The sequence below is a fragment of the Centroberyx affinis genome, unplaced genomic scaffold, assembly GCF_046629955.1.
Source record: "Centroberyx affinis isolate AG114_WGS23_722 - 3 ecotype Tasmania unplaced genomic scaffold, CSIRO-AGI_Caff_v1 ptg000101l_1, whole genome shotgun sequence".
Classification (NCBI taxonomy): domain Eukaryota; kingdom Metazoa; phylum Chordata; class Actinopteri; order Beryciformes; family Berycidae; genus Centroberyx; species Centroberyx affinis.
The window spans coordinates 131411-148334 of NW_027278803.1; the positions used below are offsets into that span (position 1 = coordinate 131411).

Sequence of the window (16924 nt, forward strand, 5' to 3'; positions counted from 1 at the left end):
GGTGTTAGCGTGCTACTCAAGCAGTCTCCATCTTCTCCTTTTTCTTCCCCCTTTTCTCCTTCCTCTTAGTTGAGGTAAAGAGCTTTGCACATCTCCTGAACATGGAAGGCTTCTTGGTCTTTTTGAGGAGCTCTTCCTCTCCAGAGCCTCCCACCTCTGCCTCTCTGTTGTTTGATTTGCCCTCGTCCTTTTCCACCTCTTCCACCTTCAGCTGGGTGGCCTGTTCCTCCACCTTTTGGCGCAAGTCCTCCTTCTCCTTCTCTGCCTTGCGCTCGATGGAAATGTTCTTTGTGGTGGCCTCTTCTGCAAAGAACTTTTTGAACTCTTCAACTTTCTGCTCCAAGGCTTCGAGCTTGATGGTCTGCTCGTGGAAGCTGGATTCCCTCTCTTTGTCAAACATTTTGGTAAGCTCCTCCACTTTTCGCTGCAGGGCTTCCTTCTTCTCGTCCTGTTCCTTCAGCTTGGCATTCAGGTTCACAGTACTCGAAGCAATCCTTTTCTGGAACTCTGTCAGCTCTTCCGTTGCTTTGCGGAGTGCCTTCTCCATCTCACTGACCTTGTTCTTCATGGCCAGTCCTTCAGGGGCACTGTGGAGCTTCTCTTTGAAGTGCTTCACTTCCCTGCTGAGGTCCTCGTTCTGTTGGCGAAGGACCACCTTCTCTGCCTCACACTCTGTGACCAGCTCCTTCGCTTTCTGGAGCATTTCCTTAAGCTCCTCCACATCTCGGTGGAGGTCTGCCTTCTCCTGCCTCTGTATCTCGACGCCCAAGGCAAGCTCTCTGAGGACCATTTTCTGCCCCTCGATTTGTTGCCAGTGTGTCACTTCCATGTTGTTCATGGCCAGCTCATGGGCACTCTGGAGTTTTTCTTTGCACTCCTTCATTTCTTTGCGGAGGCCCTCATTCTCACGGCGCAGGATATCCTCCCTATTCTCTGCCTGAATGTCAGTGAGCTGCTCACCTTTCTGGAGAATTCTGATCTTCTGTGTTTCTTGCTGGAGGGTCTTATTCTCCATCTCGCAGGCCTTGAGCTTCATGGCCTGCTCCTTCAGCTGTTTGCAGAGTTCCTCATTCTGTCTGCGCAGGACCCGCTTCTCCTCCTGCTCTGCCTTCAGCTGCGCGGCAAACTCCTCCCTGTCTGTCCTAGCCGTATTGCCATGTTCACGTCTGCACAGGGCCCTCTCTCTCTTCAGTCCCTGCAGTTCTTTGTTTAGGGCCTTATTTGCCATTTCACAGTCCTGAAGGTCGGCGTCCAGATTCTCCAGGTCAAGGCGGAGGACCATGTTTTCATCCTCACAATCCCTCAGCATCCTGGCTAGATTGTCGGGACCCATGGGCCTCTCCTGGAGCCTTCGTCTGCGCTCCATGTCCACTCTTTGAGGAGGCTTCCAACAATAGTCTGCCTCCTCTTCTCCTCTGTATCTTTCTTTTCTTCTTCTTCTTCTAACAATCGTGTGCTGCTCTCTCTCTCAAGGTGAACGGTCGTTGTTTTTACGCAAAATGACCCTCTGTCACTTTTGTATGGCCTTTTATGCTTGAATTCCAATTGATATCAGCAGGCATTGTGATGTCATTGAAAGCAGAACCAATCGGTTGAGAGAAGTTTGGAAGATTCCAAAGATTCTATGGTTTACTACTATGACTACTACTACTACAACTACTGCAACTACTGCTATTACTACTACTACTACTACTAGTACTACTACTCTACTCCCAAGGATGGAAGTAAAGAATTAAAATTACTCTTGTTGAGTATTTTAATTAAGCAATATTACACGAGGGTGTGCGTTACCGTCATTATTGGCATGACGTCATTATTGCTTACTGACCGCATCACTGAAGTGCCAATAATGACGGTAAAGCACACCCTCGCGTGTAATATTGCGGTTATACAACAGTTACCAACAAAATAAAAGATATAATCAAAATGTATTCATATTGTGGGGCAATTCGCTCTCAAAATAAAAAACGTTTTGCTCGTGTTATCTCCGTTTCCCTGGAAATACATGGGGTCTGAGTAATAACTGGAAAACAATCAGTCTCGTCAGTAGACTCCTATGTAATGGAACCTAGTTTACTACTCCAGCAAGTAGACGGAGTCTTAGTAACGACCTAGCAACAGAGACGATTTCTAGTCCCTGTTGAGTCAGCCAGCCAACTTGAGCTAATGCTTTCTAGAGATCGCGGGATTTCCCAAACTGAATAAATACCACACATATAAACACAAAACTGCCTTGCTAGCTCAATCTTGTTGTAACTAAGATATCTGCTGAAAAAATTAATTTTTCCATGGACAGATTTAGCTACTATGTCCGCGAACTTCACATGTATTTTTAAGCTAGTAGCGCCGTGTCACCGACTCACCGGCACAGCTGATGGAGGATGCCAGAGCGTCTGGTAACATCAAGGCTGAACAGAGTTAGCGTAACGTTATATTTAAATATATTGTATGATAATATGGCGGAGTAATATTTGGTGATGAGCACGGCTAGGTGTGCTGTCATGCTGATTTGATCACGTTCTAAATGTCTAGTTGACCAATCAGATTGCTTGGTCGGAACTACCTGTTGTATAATTGTGTAATTGTACGTTTTTGAGTATTTTCTGAAATCAGCAATTATACACTACTTATTTATGTTTGACTGAAGTATTTTACTTATTATTTTTGATAACACAGAGTACTGTTACAGAGTACAGATGTTGCAGTTTGATTCTCCTTAAGCATCAGAGACTGGCCAGTCAGCCAACAAGAGAAGATTAATCTGGCTTTATTGTGTGTTTTCTTTTCCAATTAATTATTTTTTACTCTGAATACATTTTAAATTCGCCACTTTTTACGACCTTTAAGTCGATTTTTACAGCAACAGGTTTTACCTCTACTTGAGTAAAATTTCAGCAAAGTAACAGTACTCCTACTTGAGTGGGATCTTGTAGTACTTTTTACCTACATCTACAGTATGTTTTTTCCACCTTTGGTGTATTTCCTTCTTAAGTCCACCAGTTGGAGGCAGAGTGTTGCCTTTACCAACACAAAATGGATCTCATTTTCAATTTCATTAAGCTCACACAAATAACAAAGTCTCTCTTACTCAACAGTACCCACCCAACCCTCTCCTGTTTCAATATGGAGAGGGAGTATACTTGACCTAATCTGGGCACACAGAGATCTTTCATTTTTTGACAGGTTATACAGCACATAATTCTCCATACCAAATTCATGTTTAATTTTGCAAAATGCTGGTTTTTTTGCAAACCGATGTCAAGTTTTATGGTGTTGGTATACACATCCTCACAGCCTAATCTCACACACAAACTATGTAGCTCCCTTGCCCATCCCTTGCTCCCTTGCCCATACCCCATTTGTTTGGATGTCCCAAAAAAAACACTCTTTTAGTTAGTCTGTTATCCCTCATCTCCAGTAACCTATAGACCCTTTACACAGCAGCCATTGTGATGTTCCATAGCAGGGTAAACACAGGTGTAACTAACATTATATGGACCAGGCCCGACCAGGCCACACAAGGCCACAGATTTCCTAGACAAAGTGTCTTCTAGACAAGGCAGCATAAAGATGACATCACTATTACAGGACTGAACAGCAGCATCTCAGGATCACACCATTGTCTCGGGAATGCATGGCACCTGTCCTTCTAATTCTGAACATAATTACACGTAGACCCATGAAGTAAGAAAGCAGTTATTCTAGCCTAAAACAGAGACATACAATGCAACTTTTTCTCCACAGTAGAGAAACCCATGTCTCTCAGCATCTTTGTTTTGCCACCAACACCACCAAGAGCTCTGCTAGCTGACTCAGAGAGAAGTGTAGTACCTTTTACAAAACTCATATGTTCATCCAAGTATAATCCTATATGTATTTGTAGTATTTTGTGTCATTCAACTTTTTCCCCCCAAAATAAAATTGAAACGTACTAATACTTTTGCATGGGTTTCTGGAATGCATTATTTCCGTTTTCTTTCCGTTTATACTCGTAACACATAACAGGTAGGTAAACTGTAAAGAGAACAGATTGCATAGTAAAATTTTCCACTAATACCTGTTTTGATAGGGTATAAGCAAGGTCTCAAATCAAAAGCTTTCTGAAAATCAATGTAACATGCAAATGTAGGTTTATTCTCCTGTAATCTATTTCTGACTATTGCACATACAGTGTTATGACCAATGCAGGCTCTAGCCTTACGAAAACCATTCTGTTCTTCAACCAAAATGTTTTCTTTCTCCAGAAATGCTACTTATATACTGTTAGTCTCTCATTAAGCAAAGTGGAATATCATTTGTAGACTGTGATTTTGGAATAGGACATATGATGGATTTAAACCAGAGTGATGGTGATCTGCTGGACTCAAAGCAGTGTTTAAATAAACCAAAGATACAAGGATTTAAAACATCTGGGCTATTTGGGTGTGCATTTACATTTTAAATTGTAGGCAGTAGAATACACTTCAATTCCAAGATCACCATTACAAGCAGCCAATAGTAAGGAGGTCAAAGGTCAAAGCTGCAGTGTGTATTGTGTTTATTCTGGGCTTTCTGAAAGCCCTTCCCACCCCACTGACTTCTATAGAGGTGCACTCTCATCAGTTATCAGAGAGGAGGTAATTCACTTCATACATGTTAAAAGCACCATACCAATACAAAACAGACAATCAACAAATTGGGAAAAACATCTACTTCTGCATTATAACAACCTAAGTTAAGTTTAGTTCAACAGCATGGCCATGAGTCAAGTCCTATTTTTACTGCTAGTTTGAATTATACAGTGGCAGTCTATGTGACAAGGCAGACTTCAAAAGGCCACTTTTCACAGAAAGCGATATATTTGTCACATACATTTGGTTTACACAGCTAACAGCCATTTTAACAATTTCAGATTGTTTCATTGCACCAAGCTGCTCAAGGTTCCCTCTTAAGTTTAACTTTTTTATCCATTTAAGACATTAATTTGTTCCATGAGACACAAACATAAAGTATATACACAGTAACAATAAAACATCAACAAGAAGCAAACAACAGCAGTTCTAAGAATACATTTAACAGGTCTAAAGTAGTTATAGTCTAAAGTAAAGAAATGGGTTGGTAGACAAAGGACTGCCTCTCTCATTTTAAACTTCTGGTGTAAGGGAAAAATATTCTCTGCTGCAATTATTTTTTCATTTGTCTGCTGCACAGTCGGTGAATTTGAGCTTGTTATCAATCTCTACCCCTAGATATTGGTATGTTGAGACTCTTTCTACTAATTCACTACCAATTTGGCTGAGAGGAACAACAGACTTGCTTAAAATCAATAACTACGTCGTTGGTTTTCTGATGATAATTGTCAGTGCACCATTGAATAAAACAACAACAACAACAAAACACAACACAATTGGATCTGTGATCAGTTTCAGACCAGTGAACACATGAGCATTAGATATGCTGGAGTGAGCCAGTCATGCTGATCAGCATCCAGCATCCTTCTGAATCCATTTCAATAGGCAAATATATTTTAGTATGTACAAACTACTTCTAAGAAGTGATAACAAAACACAATTATCTTTTAGAACGCCATATATCCATGTAGACTCAAATGTTCTTTTTTTGACACCATCCTTTTCACGGCCCATCATGTTGAATTTGGCCATAAACCTGTTGGTGAAAAACCTGTGGAATAAATCCAACAATCCTTAACATACAGAGCATTATCTGTAATCAATAATTCAACTGACTGAGTTCAAATATGCAATGCAAGCAGTCAGTGTTTCCACTAGACTTTCTCTTGTCTGTGATGAATCTGTTAAACTTGCCTTTACATGGGTATATTCTGTGTACAATTACTACTCTATTAGAAGGCATTTTACTTATCTCTGTTCAATCTCAGATGAACAAAACCTTTACATTTATCACACCTTCACTTGTATAATTCTTCCTTATAAATAATACCTCCTATGAAGTTGCGTTACAATGTTGTATTAATGAATAGTGATGGGAATGTGATATTTATCTTCAGTATACAATAATAGTTGACTGTCTTCAGGAATCAGTTGCCCAACTAATAATATATTATTATTATTAAACCAGTGATTTATGCCTGTAAGGTTGAGATGATTAGCAGTTTTCCTTCTTCAGAATCAAAACAAAACAGATCGGGTACACGGAGTGATATTTATTTTTATTTTTTCTGGTTTTGTTTTGCTCTCCCTCGCCCTATTCGTCATGTGACAGGAAGTTGATTCTTATTCGTCCACTGGGAGCCAATGGACGGCGACCAAATGAAGAAGACGTTCGCCACTGGCTGGTTTAAAAGGGAGGGAATTTAAACGGTAACGTTGCGTCTCGCGCTGCGACTTTACAGACGTTTTCCCAGTGTTTGTGTGGTGGTTCGGAGAAGACTGTTTGGGTAAGTTTATTTACCAGTCTAACGTTAGTTATGTTTTATCTTGTTGTTTCATTAATTTTAGTTTTACTTTAAAACGGGTGCATAATAAACTGCATAATAAGCGAGGTGTAATCTTGAATGGATCTTCTTGTTCAAACTCACGTTACGTTAATTAACGTTAGCTAGAGCTAACAGTTTGGTTTGTATGCTAACGCTACATTACGTTACCTGATAGAGCATGCCTTAACAGTGTTTTCTAAATCGTTAGGATCTGTAAATTACTTAATTTCGGTATATTTTCAATTAATCAAGAAGAACATACTTTATTTCGATGAAATATCCAACACTGACTTGAAATAGCTTAAGTGCCGCTTGATGGATTAACGTTATCTAACTTTAGCTAGCCTGCTATATGCATATTTTACCATTGGAGTAGCTAACGTTAGTCGTGTTATACAAAGCATGTCCTTTTACTGAAAAGCAAACTTTACTGTACACGGTCAACTTTTGGATAGCGTTTGGCGTAACGTTACGGGACTTAGATTCGGGGCTAGTCTAACAACAGGTTTATCGTGTTTTGATGAGTTGCATTGTAACATGTCTGTGTTGTCTAATGCCCAGTTGCATGGTTTCGTGTTTTTAGGGGAGTTGTAGCATTAACACTGCCCGCTATCATGGCACACATCGACCCAAACGATGACTCCAGCTGTTACGAGTTCGACGCCCCGTCTCACGTAATTGATTTTAAAGCCTTGGATAACGTCGACAACGCAGACAATTGGTTTGGTAAGTTTGCCTTTAAATTGGTTTTTGGTTAATGTGTTGAGTCTAATTCTGTGCTCTGCCTGCACTGCAGCTGTAAGCGCTACACACCGCCGTGTGTTCAGTAAGGGTGGCTAACGTTAATCTTTAGCCCAACTGGAAAAAATATGTCCTGGATGAATTCGTCTTGATGTATAACCTTACAGCTTGGCTATTACCATTTGATGTCGTGTTTATAAATTTTCCAGGGGCACCTCTTCCACCCATATCTCTCATTTGGATTGTAAAATGGCTGATGGCAGGCCTAAATCTGGTGTGATAGCCCAAGCGGCCACGGGATGGCGCTGTGGTTCATTAGCGTAACCGTGTCCAATTCCTTCCATCCTCCTTGATGGTTAAAAAAAAATTTTTATTGTCCCAATCAACGTGGTATGTCTCAGAAACAGATGGTACGTGTCACAGTCCTGCATTGAGATTTAAGACAAATGTAACTGGATCTTCACATCGCTGCTATGGATTTTCTTGCATCAAAGACTGACAGTTTAGTCTGAGGACTGATGTGATTTAGAATCACTTCATTGTCGTCCAAGCTTACTAATCTCAGTGAAAAGCCTTTCATGGCAAAACATTAAGGCCGTGTATTGGCTTGGTTCCTAAAACACATCAACATTATTGGGGCTCTATCCATGCTTATTGCTAATAAAATGGCACCTTAATTTTAAGGCAAATGCTGGACTTAGACATGATATCCCTGAGACATTTAACAACAAAATCAAACTTAACTGTTTGTGTGTTTCTGGTTGTACAATAACTTTATGTGAAATGCCCAGTAATCATTTGTTCATCACTGACTCTTGTGTGCAGAAACACAGGCCAGTGGCACTGATGGTCACCTAGCCACTCCATTCAGAAACGACATGCCTTTTGGGGGACCTGATAAGCACAACCTGCCCAGAGCCATCGTATCTCCGTGTATCAAGACTGACTTGGAATCTGGTTAGTTTCATCTCAGTAGCTGGCCACTAAGGATGCACTGATGCATGTGGTGATGCAAGACTAGAGTAGGGTGTTGACACTGGATAATTTCCACAGTACTAAAATCCACGTGTCCAGGATTTTTCCTCTCTAAAAAAAGAGGCTTGGTCGGTGGCAGTTGCTACTCTTGATTATCCTGTCAGTATTTCCCTGTACTGCCTCAATACACCCACAAGTGCTGCTGTAAGCTGAACTCTCCTAACATGCAGTTCTGTAATTCAGAGTTGGTAATCTTCCTTGCTTGGTGAACATAAGTTCATGTGAGATGTGTCAATATTGTAGGTTCCAGCAGGCCCTCGTCACCACCTTTGAACATCGTCACCTCCTGGGGTGATGGAGCTCCTTCTCGGATGGCCGCCCAGCCAAAGACGAAGACCACTGCTCAACCCCCTGCCCAACCATGCAGGTAAAATCTTTGTGATGGCTAATATTGACAAATGACGTGCTTGGACCAAACCTTATACTATCCTGTGACAACTACCTTGGCAAGCAGTGCGTAAGATGAGTTTTTCTAGCTGAATTGGACAGGCACAGTAAAGACAACTCTCTAACGGTAATCCTTTGTGTGGTTTCTGATCTGAAGGGTGTTGAAGCGCAAGGAGGCAACTGCCGCTCCGGCTGCACCACCGGTTAAGAAACACAGAAGGTGAGTGACTTGGCTGTCTTGTCATTAGCCATAGGAATATTTGTATGGAATGGATAGCTGACAATGAAATCCTCCTGAACATGTCAGTCAAAGCTGCTGTCCTACCATTTACAGCAGCCAGCCCAAAGCTGTTGCAAGACAGTTTCCTCCACGTGGAAGGTGATTGTCTGCTCTTTCTACCTTGTGTGTCACTGGGTGCATTTCTAAAAACCTACTTTGATTGGTTACTACTCTCTGTGCGCACAGGGCTGAATGTAAATGTTGTTGTGTAAGCACAATTTTGTTGTATATCAGTTTGCATTGAATTTTAGATTGGGCAACATTGGCCTGGAAAATGGAAGTAAATGTAATGTGTATTGGATCCTTCTAACAGTGTTACCATTTAACATAGTAGTGATGTGTGGTCTGTATGTTCAGTGTGAAGCCATTAACTGAAGATGTGTAAACCTAGATGGTGGTTGTATGTAGTCAAACAATTCTCACTTTGGCATATAATGAGTTTATACCTCACACGTACGCAACATGTTACTGCAACCTCATGGTTGAGATTAAACACAGGCTGTATTTTTATTTTTTTTGGTAAAGGTGCTCATGTCTAACATGCCAACTGTGCAGTATGGCCCCTATTACTATGGTAACTGTTACAGCCATAGCCATGGCACACAACTATAACCTGGCATGTCACTTATGGGAGTTGTTTTTCACAAACCACTGACAGATAACCTAAGAGCTTGTGTAGAGAATGGCTAACAATGGCTGTTTTTCCAGGAGTACTCCAAGCCGACAAGCCCGACTATCCAGTGGCAACCCCCGCAGGAAGGGGCAGCCGAACAGGACTGCCCCCAAGACCCGGGCTGCAGCCTCTCATGCCAGCGCACAGTGAGTTGGCCTGAACACTGGGACATGTTTGTTACCATTTTTAGACCGTATGGATCAGCCACTTGGCAGATGGGTGAGATCTAACCTGCAAACGTACAACCGCCTTGTCGGCATGTGGAGAGAATCTCTGCATTGGTTTCATTATTGGGTTTTTAGAATTAACTGAAGCATGCAGAAAGGTAGTCTAATAAGTATATGTAATATAATATGTTTTGGTTGATAAATGTGTTATGTCCACATAGGCCAAACAGCTCTGAGGCCCAGGAGCTGGAGCGCATTAGGAATCTCCAGAGGGAAGTGGCTGAGCATCGAAAGAAGAATGAGGCCAGCTACAAAGCTGCTCTGGCTGGCAGTGAGTGGCAATTATTGACTCAAATTAACCCATTAGTTAACCTTTGTTCTAAATGGAAATTCAAGCAGCTTTTCTGGTCCAATGTTCCCTCTAATTTTTAGTACCCTGAGCAAACTGATACCTCATTTGTGTACAATATGTATGTGAGCATCAAGACATTCATGCATCAGGGCTCCATGCTGCCCTCGAGGTGGCGTGGCTTTGAAGGAATCAATGACTGACAGGCTGACGGATTATACCATTTTTTTTTCTCCATCTTGAGCAATCTGCGAGTTCTGATTTGTAGTTTTATTATACCTCCTAAAATGACCTAATGTGTCACTTCATTCCTCAGGTCAGCCACCAAAGAAATTGTCCCTTGCCACAACTGTGCCGAAAGAATTCCATTTCAGCACAGATACCCGTGCCAAGGTGGCCACTGGATCCAACACCGCTGACAAGGAAGTGGACTTCATTGCCCAGCTCCGGAAACATCCTTCCTCTCCAGTAAGTTCTTGGCTAAATACTAAAGCTGTCAGCATGTTGTCAGTATCAGTTTGTCGGCTTTACCAGTCATGGTAGGTGCTCATAGGAAATTGTCTTTTGCCTCCTAAAGAGTAACTGAATCTTGTCCAGAATTCATGAATATGAATCCTTGCTTTCACAATCTGACTTTTTGTAGGCAAAGGCTCTCAAAGGCGCCACAGTGCCGAAGCCCTTCAATCTATCCACGGGCAACAAAAGAAAGGTGGAGGACTCTGCTGCATATGTGCCCATGGCGCAGCAGATAGAGCAGTTCCAGAGAAGAACCCCTGACCGCTACCATTTGCGCAGCCGCCAGAGTCAACAGAGAGGTGTGCAAGGTTTCTCTATGCAGGACTGTTTTTGATAAAGGCCTCTAGAAGCAGTATGGGTAACAGACATGATTTCCTACAAGTAATGCTTGATCTAGACAAACTGTTTTGTGTCAGGGCCGTCCCCAGTGAAAGGCGACCACCTAAGGATCACTCAGCCCCATACCCCCCAGCTGATGACCCGCCAGCGGAGCCGGCCCACCACTGTCAAGAGCAGTGCTGAGCTGGAGGCCGAGGAGGTTGACAAACTCCAAAAGTAAGTCTACATCTGGATGCTGCACACTCACCACTGTGCTCAATGTTGGATGAGTTAACCAGGCTGAAATTGACCTTTACTTCAGTCATTGGATTTAGCATATTATTTATACTAACATCATATTTTAATGACAGGTTTAAATTCAAGGCCCTGGAACTGAACAGGAAGATTCTGGAGAGCACAATCAACCCAAAGAAGCCAGCGGTGAAAGAATCCACCAAACCTGAAGGCTTTGAGCTGCAGATTGAGAAGAGGCTCCAGGAGAGGCAGGCCACCAAGAAACCCCAGGAGGCCGAAGAGAAGCCAAACGCTTTCCACTCCCGGCCGCTGCCAGCAAAGATACTTGAGGGGGTGGTGGTGAGTTTGAATCCTACAGTTTACCCTGCGAAGGCTGGTCTGATTTTCTGGCTGATGGTGGGTTGTTTTTTTGTTTGTTTTTTTTGGCTACATTTCACATAGGAGCAGAAGCAACGCTGGGTCTCTCTATCCACAATATTCCTAGCCCCCATGATGCCTTGTAAGAATTATGGGAGACATTTCCGTTGTAGACCATTGCTCCCATTCAGCTCTTGTCTCTTCAAAATGGCATCCTGCATAATGTTCCTCCATACTATATCCAGTTTTCACACAGCATATTTAACACTAAACATAATTAAATTGCGGCAATTAATTAAACTTATATTGTTTATGCCATTGAGCATAATTTGTATATAGCAAAGTATATTTAGTTTTACCCATCATCAGCATACTTGATACATTGCAAACATCTAGACGCACAAATCAGTCTAATGAACACGTCAGATTTTGGAAATGTAGGACATCTCCGAGATCCCTCCAGGTACAGGTTATATAAACACTACTGGATTTTCACAAGGTAGAAGGGGGATTCTGGAAATGTGCTTAACGCAAACCATGGCTGGTGTGTTGTCTGCAGCCTTTTATTTTTTTATTTAGTTTTGTTCATCTTCTGAGGATTTTATCTACTTACTATGGTTTAGGCAGTAAACCAGCATTTCATCTAGTTAATACCTATTGTAGTTTTCTTGTATACCAATGTTCAACACCACAACTCAAACAAATTGGGGTAAAATACTCAATTAAAACGTATTTTGAATGGAATCAACGTGTGAGAATGCCTGAAAACGACAAAATAATCCTTTTGATTAGGCGCAACCAAAGTCCAGTTATCATCATGGTGTTTGAGTTTGACCATGTGAACGCTATAAAGTTGTTGCTTAAACAATAATTCCCATGTGGTTTGAGTACAGCATAATGATCGTGATGTCCTACTGTCAACAGGGAGTGCCTGAGAAGAAACTCCTGCATCCCACCGTCCCAGAGTCCCCAGCTTTTGCCCTCAAGAAGAGGGTTCGCATGGACCGCAAGGTTGAGGAGGTAAAGACACAATTTATTTTTGATTGTATCGTTGTTTTTAGAGCTGACAATTATTCTGTAAAGATCACACTAAATTCATCTTTAGCTAACTTTGTTCACCTCTTTATCCCTTCAATAATATATAATTTGGCTAAATGTGTAAAATGCCAAGAGTCTTTGTTTACCTTGTGAGATGGTTCATAAAGACATTTTATGAAAAGTTGGCCCATTGAGGTATATTTGGATTGTTGTACGTTTAAAGGTTTTGGGTTCTATGTTCTTGGACGTGTCTGGTTTCAGGTGAAACCACCATCACCAATCAAGGCCAACCCAGTGCCTCATTTCGGCCTCCCCTTCCAGCCCCAGTTGCCAGAGAAGAACCAGGTGGAGGTCTGTCCGTTCTCTTTTGAAGAGAGGGAGCGAGAGAGGAGGGCACTGAAGGAGAAGAGGCTAGAGGAGAAGCGAAATGAAGAGGTAGAGACACACCTCCATATCCCTAAGGATAAAGCCATAGCCTTTAGCCAGCCGTGAGCCACTTTGACATTTTGCCTTTGAACCCTTTAGGCGCCAAAGTTCAAGGCGCAGCCGCTGCCAGACTTTGACACAGTGGTCCTGCCCGAGAAGAAGGTGGTGGAGCCCACCAAGCCCGAGCCGTTCAGACTGCTTGTTGACCAGAGGGGGGCTGTGAAGACCGACCGCTGGGAGCAGACGGTATGATGGGACTTGCCACTGAAAAAAATAACAGCTTTTTCCTGATGGCACACTTTGCCTCACTGTTTCACTTTACCATTGTGCTTCCCTCCCTCCCAGGTTAAAGAAGAACAGAAACGGCAGGAAGAGGCAGCCAAGTTCAAAGCCAGACCCAACACAGTCACCCACAAAGAGCCTTTCCAGCCCAAGAAGGAGAGCCGCACTGCACTGGGTAAGACACTGTTCGCATGCATCAATCACTAACTATTTCTCTTTTGGCACCTTTTTTATCACATTACACTCTAGTTTGCGGCAGGATAGGAAAACAGTTGAGTCAACTGGAAAAGTTGACAGCTGTGTTGGTGGATGAACAATGGATTCTTTCATGAATGGTTAAACTTTTGAAAATGACTTAGCCTGGAAGTTTGACATCTGAAGCATTTAAATGCAAAACGGAAATGTTTAACTTGCTGTTAATAGGGAGTCTCCTTGTTTAGTGTCAGCCATCCCCTTTATTTCTGTCTGGACTTGTATTTTGGTCCAGATTGCAGGCGTCTCTGCGCTACTGTACATGGCCAGCAAGAGTGAAATCCTACAGTTTTTTTTTTTTTCTCAAGCTATAAATTCTTAAAGTGCATTTGTAGAGTGAGCATCTAGAGTAGCTGACCATACCAAGATGCGCATGGCAGGGCTGTTGCGTAGATAGGGTGAATACCATGTAAGCCTATTTGTATCATTGTGGGGTTGTCTTTTTTCCCCTGCTCACCATTCCATTTGCTGATGTGGCATTTATCTCTATTGAAACATCAAATGAGCAGAGTATCTTTGCACGTCTTGATTGTTGACTCAAAGCATTGGGTCAAGTCCGTGAGAAACTGTATCGCCAGAACTTCAATGATTATCACAATACACTGGCCTCTATTTGATATTGCTATTACGTTTCTGCAATATCTTTCTTTGTAGTTTATCACTGGTTTTCTTGGCTACAGTGCAAAGCGGTTTATTTTTCTTTAACATGAATAAAGATGCCAAATATACTTTGTCTGTGTATTAAAACAAATTGCATTCAATGTTTTCCTCCCCCATAGTGGCTTGGTGTAGGTAATGCTGCTAATGATCTACAGTGCCTTCAGAATGTATTCTATACCTTCATTTTTCTGCATTTGGCACCCTGAATTCAAAATGGAAATTGGGAGATTTTTCTTTTTTAAACTTCACAAAATACCCTACAATGATGAAGAGAAAATGTGTTATGAAATATTTGCAAAATCCTTGAATGAAATGCAGAAAGTGGTCTTGGATCTGTGTGGTACATTTGGATTTTGGGATTCTCTCGCATTCCAAATTGCAGACTGTCTCAAGCCCAAGTTAGATGGGGAGCTATGGTCTGAGCAGCTATCTTAAAGTCATTCCACAGATAACACTTCAGCATTACAGATTATGCGAAGTTGATCTGTGACAAAAATAAAAATCCTTCTTCCACTTTGAATTTGAATAACATCACAAAATGCAAGAACTAAGTCGGTGGTAGAATCCTTTCTGAAGACACTGCATGCGGCGATGCCATGCTGCTGTGTGTTTGTCACCAAGCATCTTCTTTTGCCTTTCACTCCACCTCACCTCTGTTCCTGACTTTCACTACCCATCTGTCATGGCGCTCTATAGCAGGCATTAATTCCTCCACAGTTGTAGAGGCCTTTGAGCTGTCGACAGAGCGGCGGGCCAGGGAGTGGCAGGAGTACGAGCGGGTAGCCAGCGAGAAGGAGGCTCTCCGGGCCCGCATGGAGGAGGACCAGCGACGGGAGGAGGAGCAGCGCGAGAAGGAGGAGGTCGCCAGGATGCGCCAAGAACAGGTGACTACAAAATGTCATGTAGCTATGACTACAGGCTGTAAATGTTCAGAGATTAATGGGGTGTTCACGGGTACTTGGATGTAGAGAACACCTTTTCCAGCCCTTAGTCTTGAGCATTAAGGTATCATTTTTAAAAGGTCTTAAATTCAGCTTTCTGAAAAAGCAGATGCCCTGTTGCATGCAGTTCGGGTTGGGAGTTTTGCTCATTTTGTTTGTCTCCCTCCACAGGTCCATAAGGCTCAGCCAATCAGACGTTATAAGCCGGTGGCTCTGAAGAAGAGTGACATTGCTCTCACAGTGCCCCAGTCGCCCAACTTCTCAGACCGCTTCCGCCTGTGATCAACCTGTGCAAACTTTGTCCATATTTTACAACTTCAACTTCTGTCACTGTTTTCTTTTTCTTTGTTTTTTACTTTTACTATTTATACTCCCATTTTACTTTTACTGCTTACAACTAACTCAATCTTGCCATCTAGTTATACAGGGCAAAGGAAGACTGAGCCCCAACTGTAAATAGACCACTTGAATTCCGTTTCAATTCAACAGCCATCAATACAAGGATTTTATATGTAAAATGCGCTTTGTTCACATTTGTGAGTGGGGGAGTGTGTAACCTCAACTGAGGTTAACATTTTGTGTTAAGTATATTTGGGGAGAAATTCATTTAACTCTGTAAAAAATTAGCTTTTAGAGAAAATGATTGGTATTTTAAATGAACAAAGCATACATTCAACATGTTTGATTAGGTTCTCCAAGTGTTTCTGTTACCATGTTGACATGTTTTAGCCTCCTTGGTTGATATTGTCCCATACTCCTCCTTTGTGAAGATGTTTTTTTCCTTTATTCTTTTTAATAAAGTGTATATAAAATTCAGCAATGATTATATGCGTTGTAATTTTAAGTATCTCTGTAAATGAGGATGAGTACAGATTGAACAGACAGCCAATATGTAAGAAGTCTATGGGTCAAAGCTTGATTTGTTGGTGTGCCTCCTGACCTGAGAGGGCCATTCAGTATACCAGTCATGCGTACAGTCTCTGGAATATGCAATGTCTGCTTGGTGTACTGTCCCAACATACAGTTTAACCAGCTATATACTATAGGACGGAAGGGCTTCAGCAGAACAGAATCCAGCAGTTGGTTTGACCGCATTAGAAACATTACATGAAAACAATATGACAGGTACAACAAATGCCTTTTTTCTTTTTTGTTTCATAAAATCGATCACTAGCATTGCCATCATTACAACCGTTGACATCATGTTCAACAAACAAATCGTGGCCTTTCTCCTTCCTCTACCAACAGTAGGAGAACGAATCCTAACTGAAGCAATTGCCAGAGGGTCATACCAGAGCATAACATACAAGCAAGCTGCCGGATGTGTATGAACTGTACTGCTATCCTACTTAACAACCCTCAATTATCTTTTACAGCAAACAAAACATTGCAGTGTCAACCACAAACTAAAATGTAGAGCCCTGCCATTGCATATTAGTGTGCTTATAGGTGAGCACACTATTGTTCTTCCACTTATTCTGCTCTATTAGTCTGCCTACTTTAAACTAGAAACTCCAAACTGCAGAATTTGGGGATTTTGTTTTGGCCCCTTTTCTCAAAAACAGTTTGGTAACAGTCAAAACAAAGGGGTGTATCTCACTCAATATTTGGAGTGCAAAGATAACATTGATATCACCAGAAAGCTTCAATTCTCTTTCCAACAGTGTTTTAAACACAATGTTTCTGGGGGTCACTTGGTGTCAGACCATGCCAACACTTCTGTGAATCGTTCATGCTGTGCCCTATCCTGCGAGATTATCATCTGCCTTACAGATCACTCCAGTACTCCATCCAACAGCATTTCTACCTTT

At 41.9% G+C, this 16924-nt stretch overlaps 2 protein-coding genes across 4 annotated transcripts; one reads left to right on the forward strand and one right to left on the reverse strand.

Annotated features, from left to right (window-relative positions):
• Positions 1-16: 16 nt before the first annotated feature.
• On the reverse strand, positions 17-1366 carry LOC139647539 (trichohyalin-like). Its single transcript, XM_071523458.1, has one exon. It carries the CDS (start codon positions 1364-1366, stop codon positions 17-19), a length of 1350 nt encoding a protein of 449 aa, XP_071379559.1.
• A 4987-nt stretch (positions 1367-6353) lies between these two features.
• Positions 6354-15879, forward strand: tpx2 (TPX2 microtubule nucleation factor). 3 transcript variants are annotated; one of them, XM_071523634.1, is made up of 17 exons: positions 6354-6397; positions 7020-7162; positions 8003-8134; positions 8456-8579; positions 8757-8819; positions 9588-9698; positions 9941-10050; positions 10385-10536; positions 10712-10883; positions 11001-11139; positions 11274-11496; positions 12439-12534; positions 12814-12987; positions 13078-13224; positions 13324-13435; positions 14869-15056; positions 15285-15879. In XM_071523634.1, exons 2-17 carry the CDS (start codon positions 7051-7053, stop codon positions 15393-15395), a joined length of 2166 nt encoding a protein of 721 aa, XP_071379735.1. In that variant the 5' UTR covers positions 6354-6397; positions 7020-7050; the 3' UTR covers positions 15396-15879. The 3 variants fall into 3 exon arrangements, with proteins under 3 accessions (XP_071379735.1, XP_071379743.1, XP_071379750.1); XM_071523642.1 differs by having other exon boundaries at positions 14890-15056; XM_071523649.1 differs by lacking the exon at positions 8003-8134.
• Positions 15880-16924: the final 1045 nt, after the last annotated feature.

Bases quoted from the DNA above. Each gene is read 5' to 3' on its own strand.
- LOC139647539 (XM_071523458.1), bottom strand. From the start codon at position 1,366: ATGGAGCGCAGACGAAGGCTCCAGGAGAGGCCCATGGGTCCCGACAAT.
- tpx2 (XM_071523634.1), top strand. From the start codon at position 7,051: ATGGCACACATCGACCCAAACGATGACTCCAGCTGTTACGAGTTCGAC. The intron at 12,535-12,813 runs GTAAAGACACAA...GTCTGGTTTCAG, and splicing joins TGGACCGCAAGGTTGAGGAG to GTGAAACCACCATCACCAAT. The intron at 15,057-15,284 runs GTGACTACAAAA...CTCCCTCCACAG, and splicing joins CCAGGATGCGCCAAGAACAG to GTCCATAAGGCTCAGCCAAT.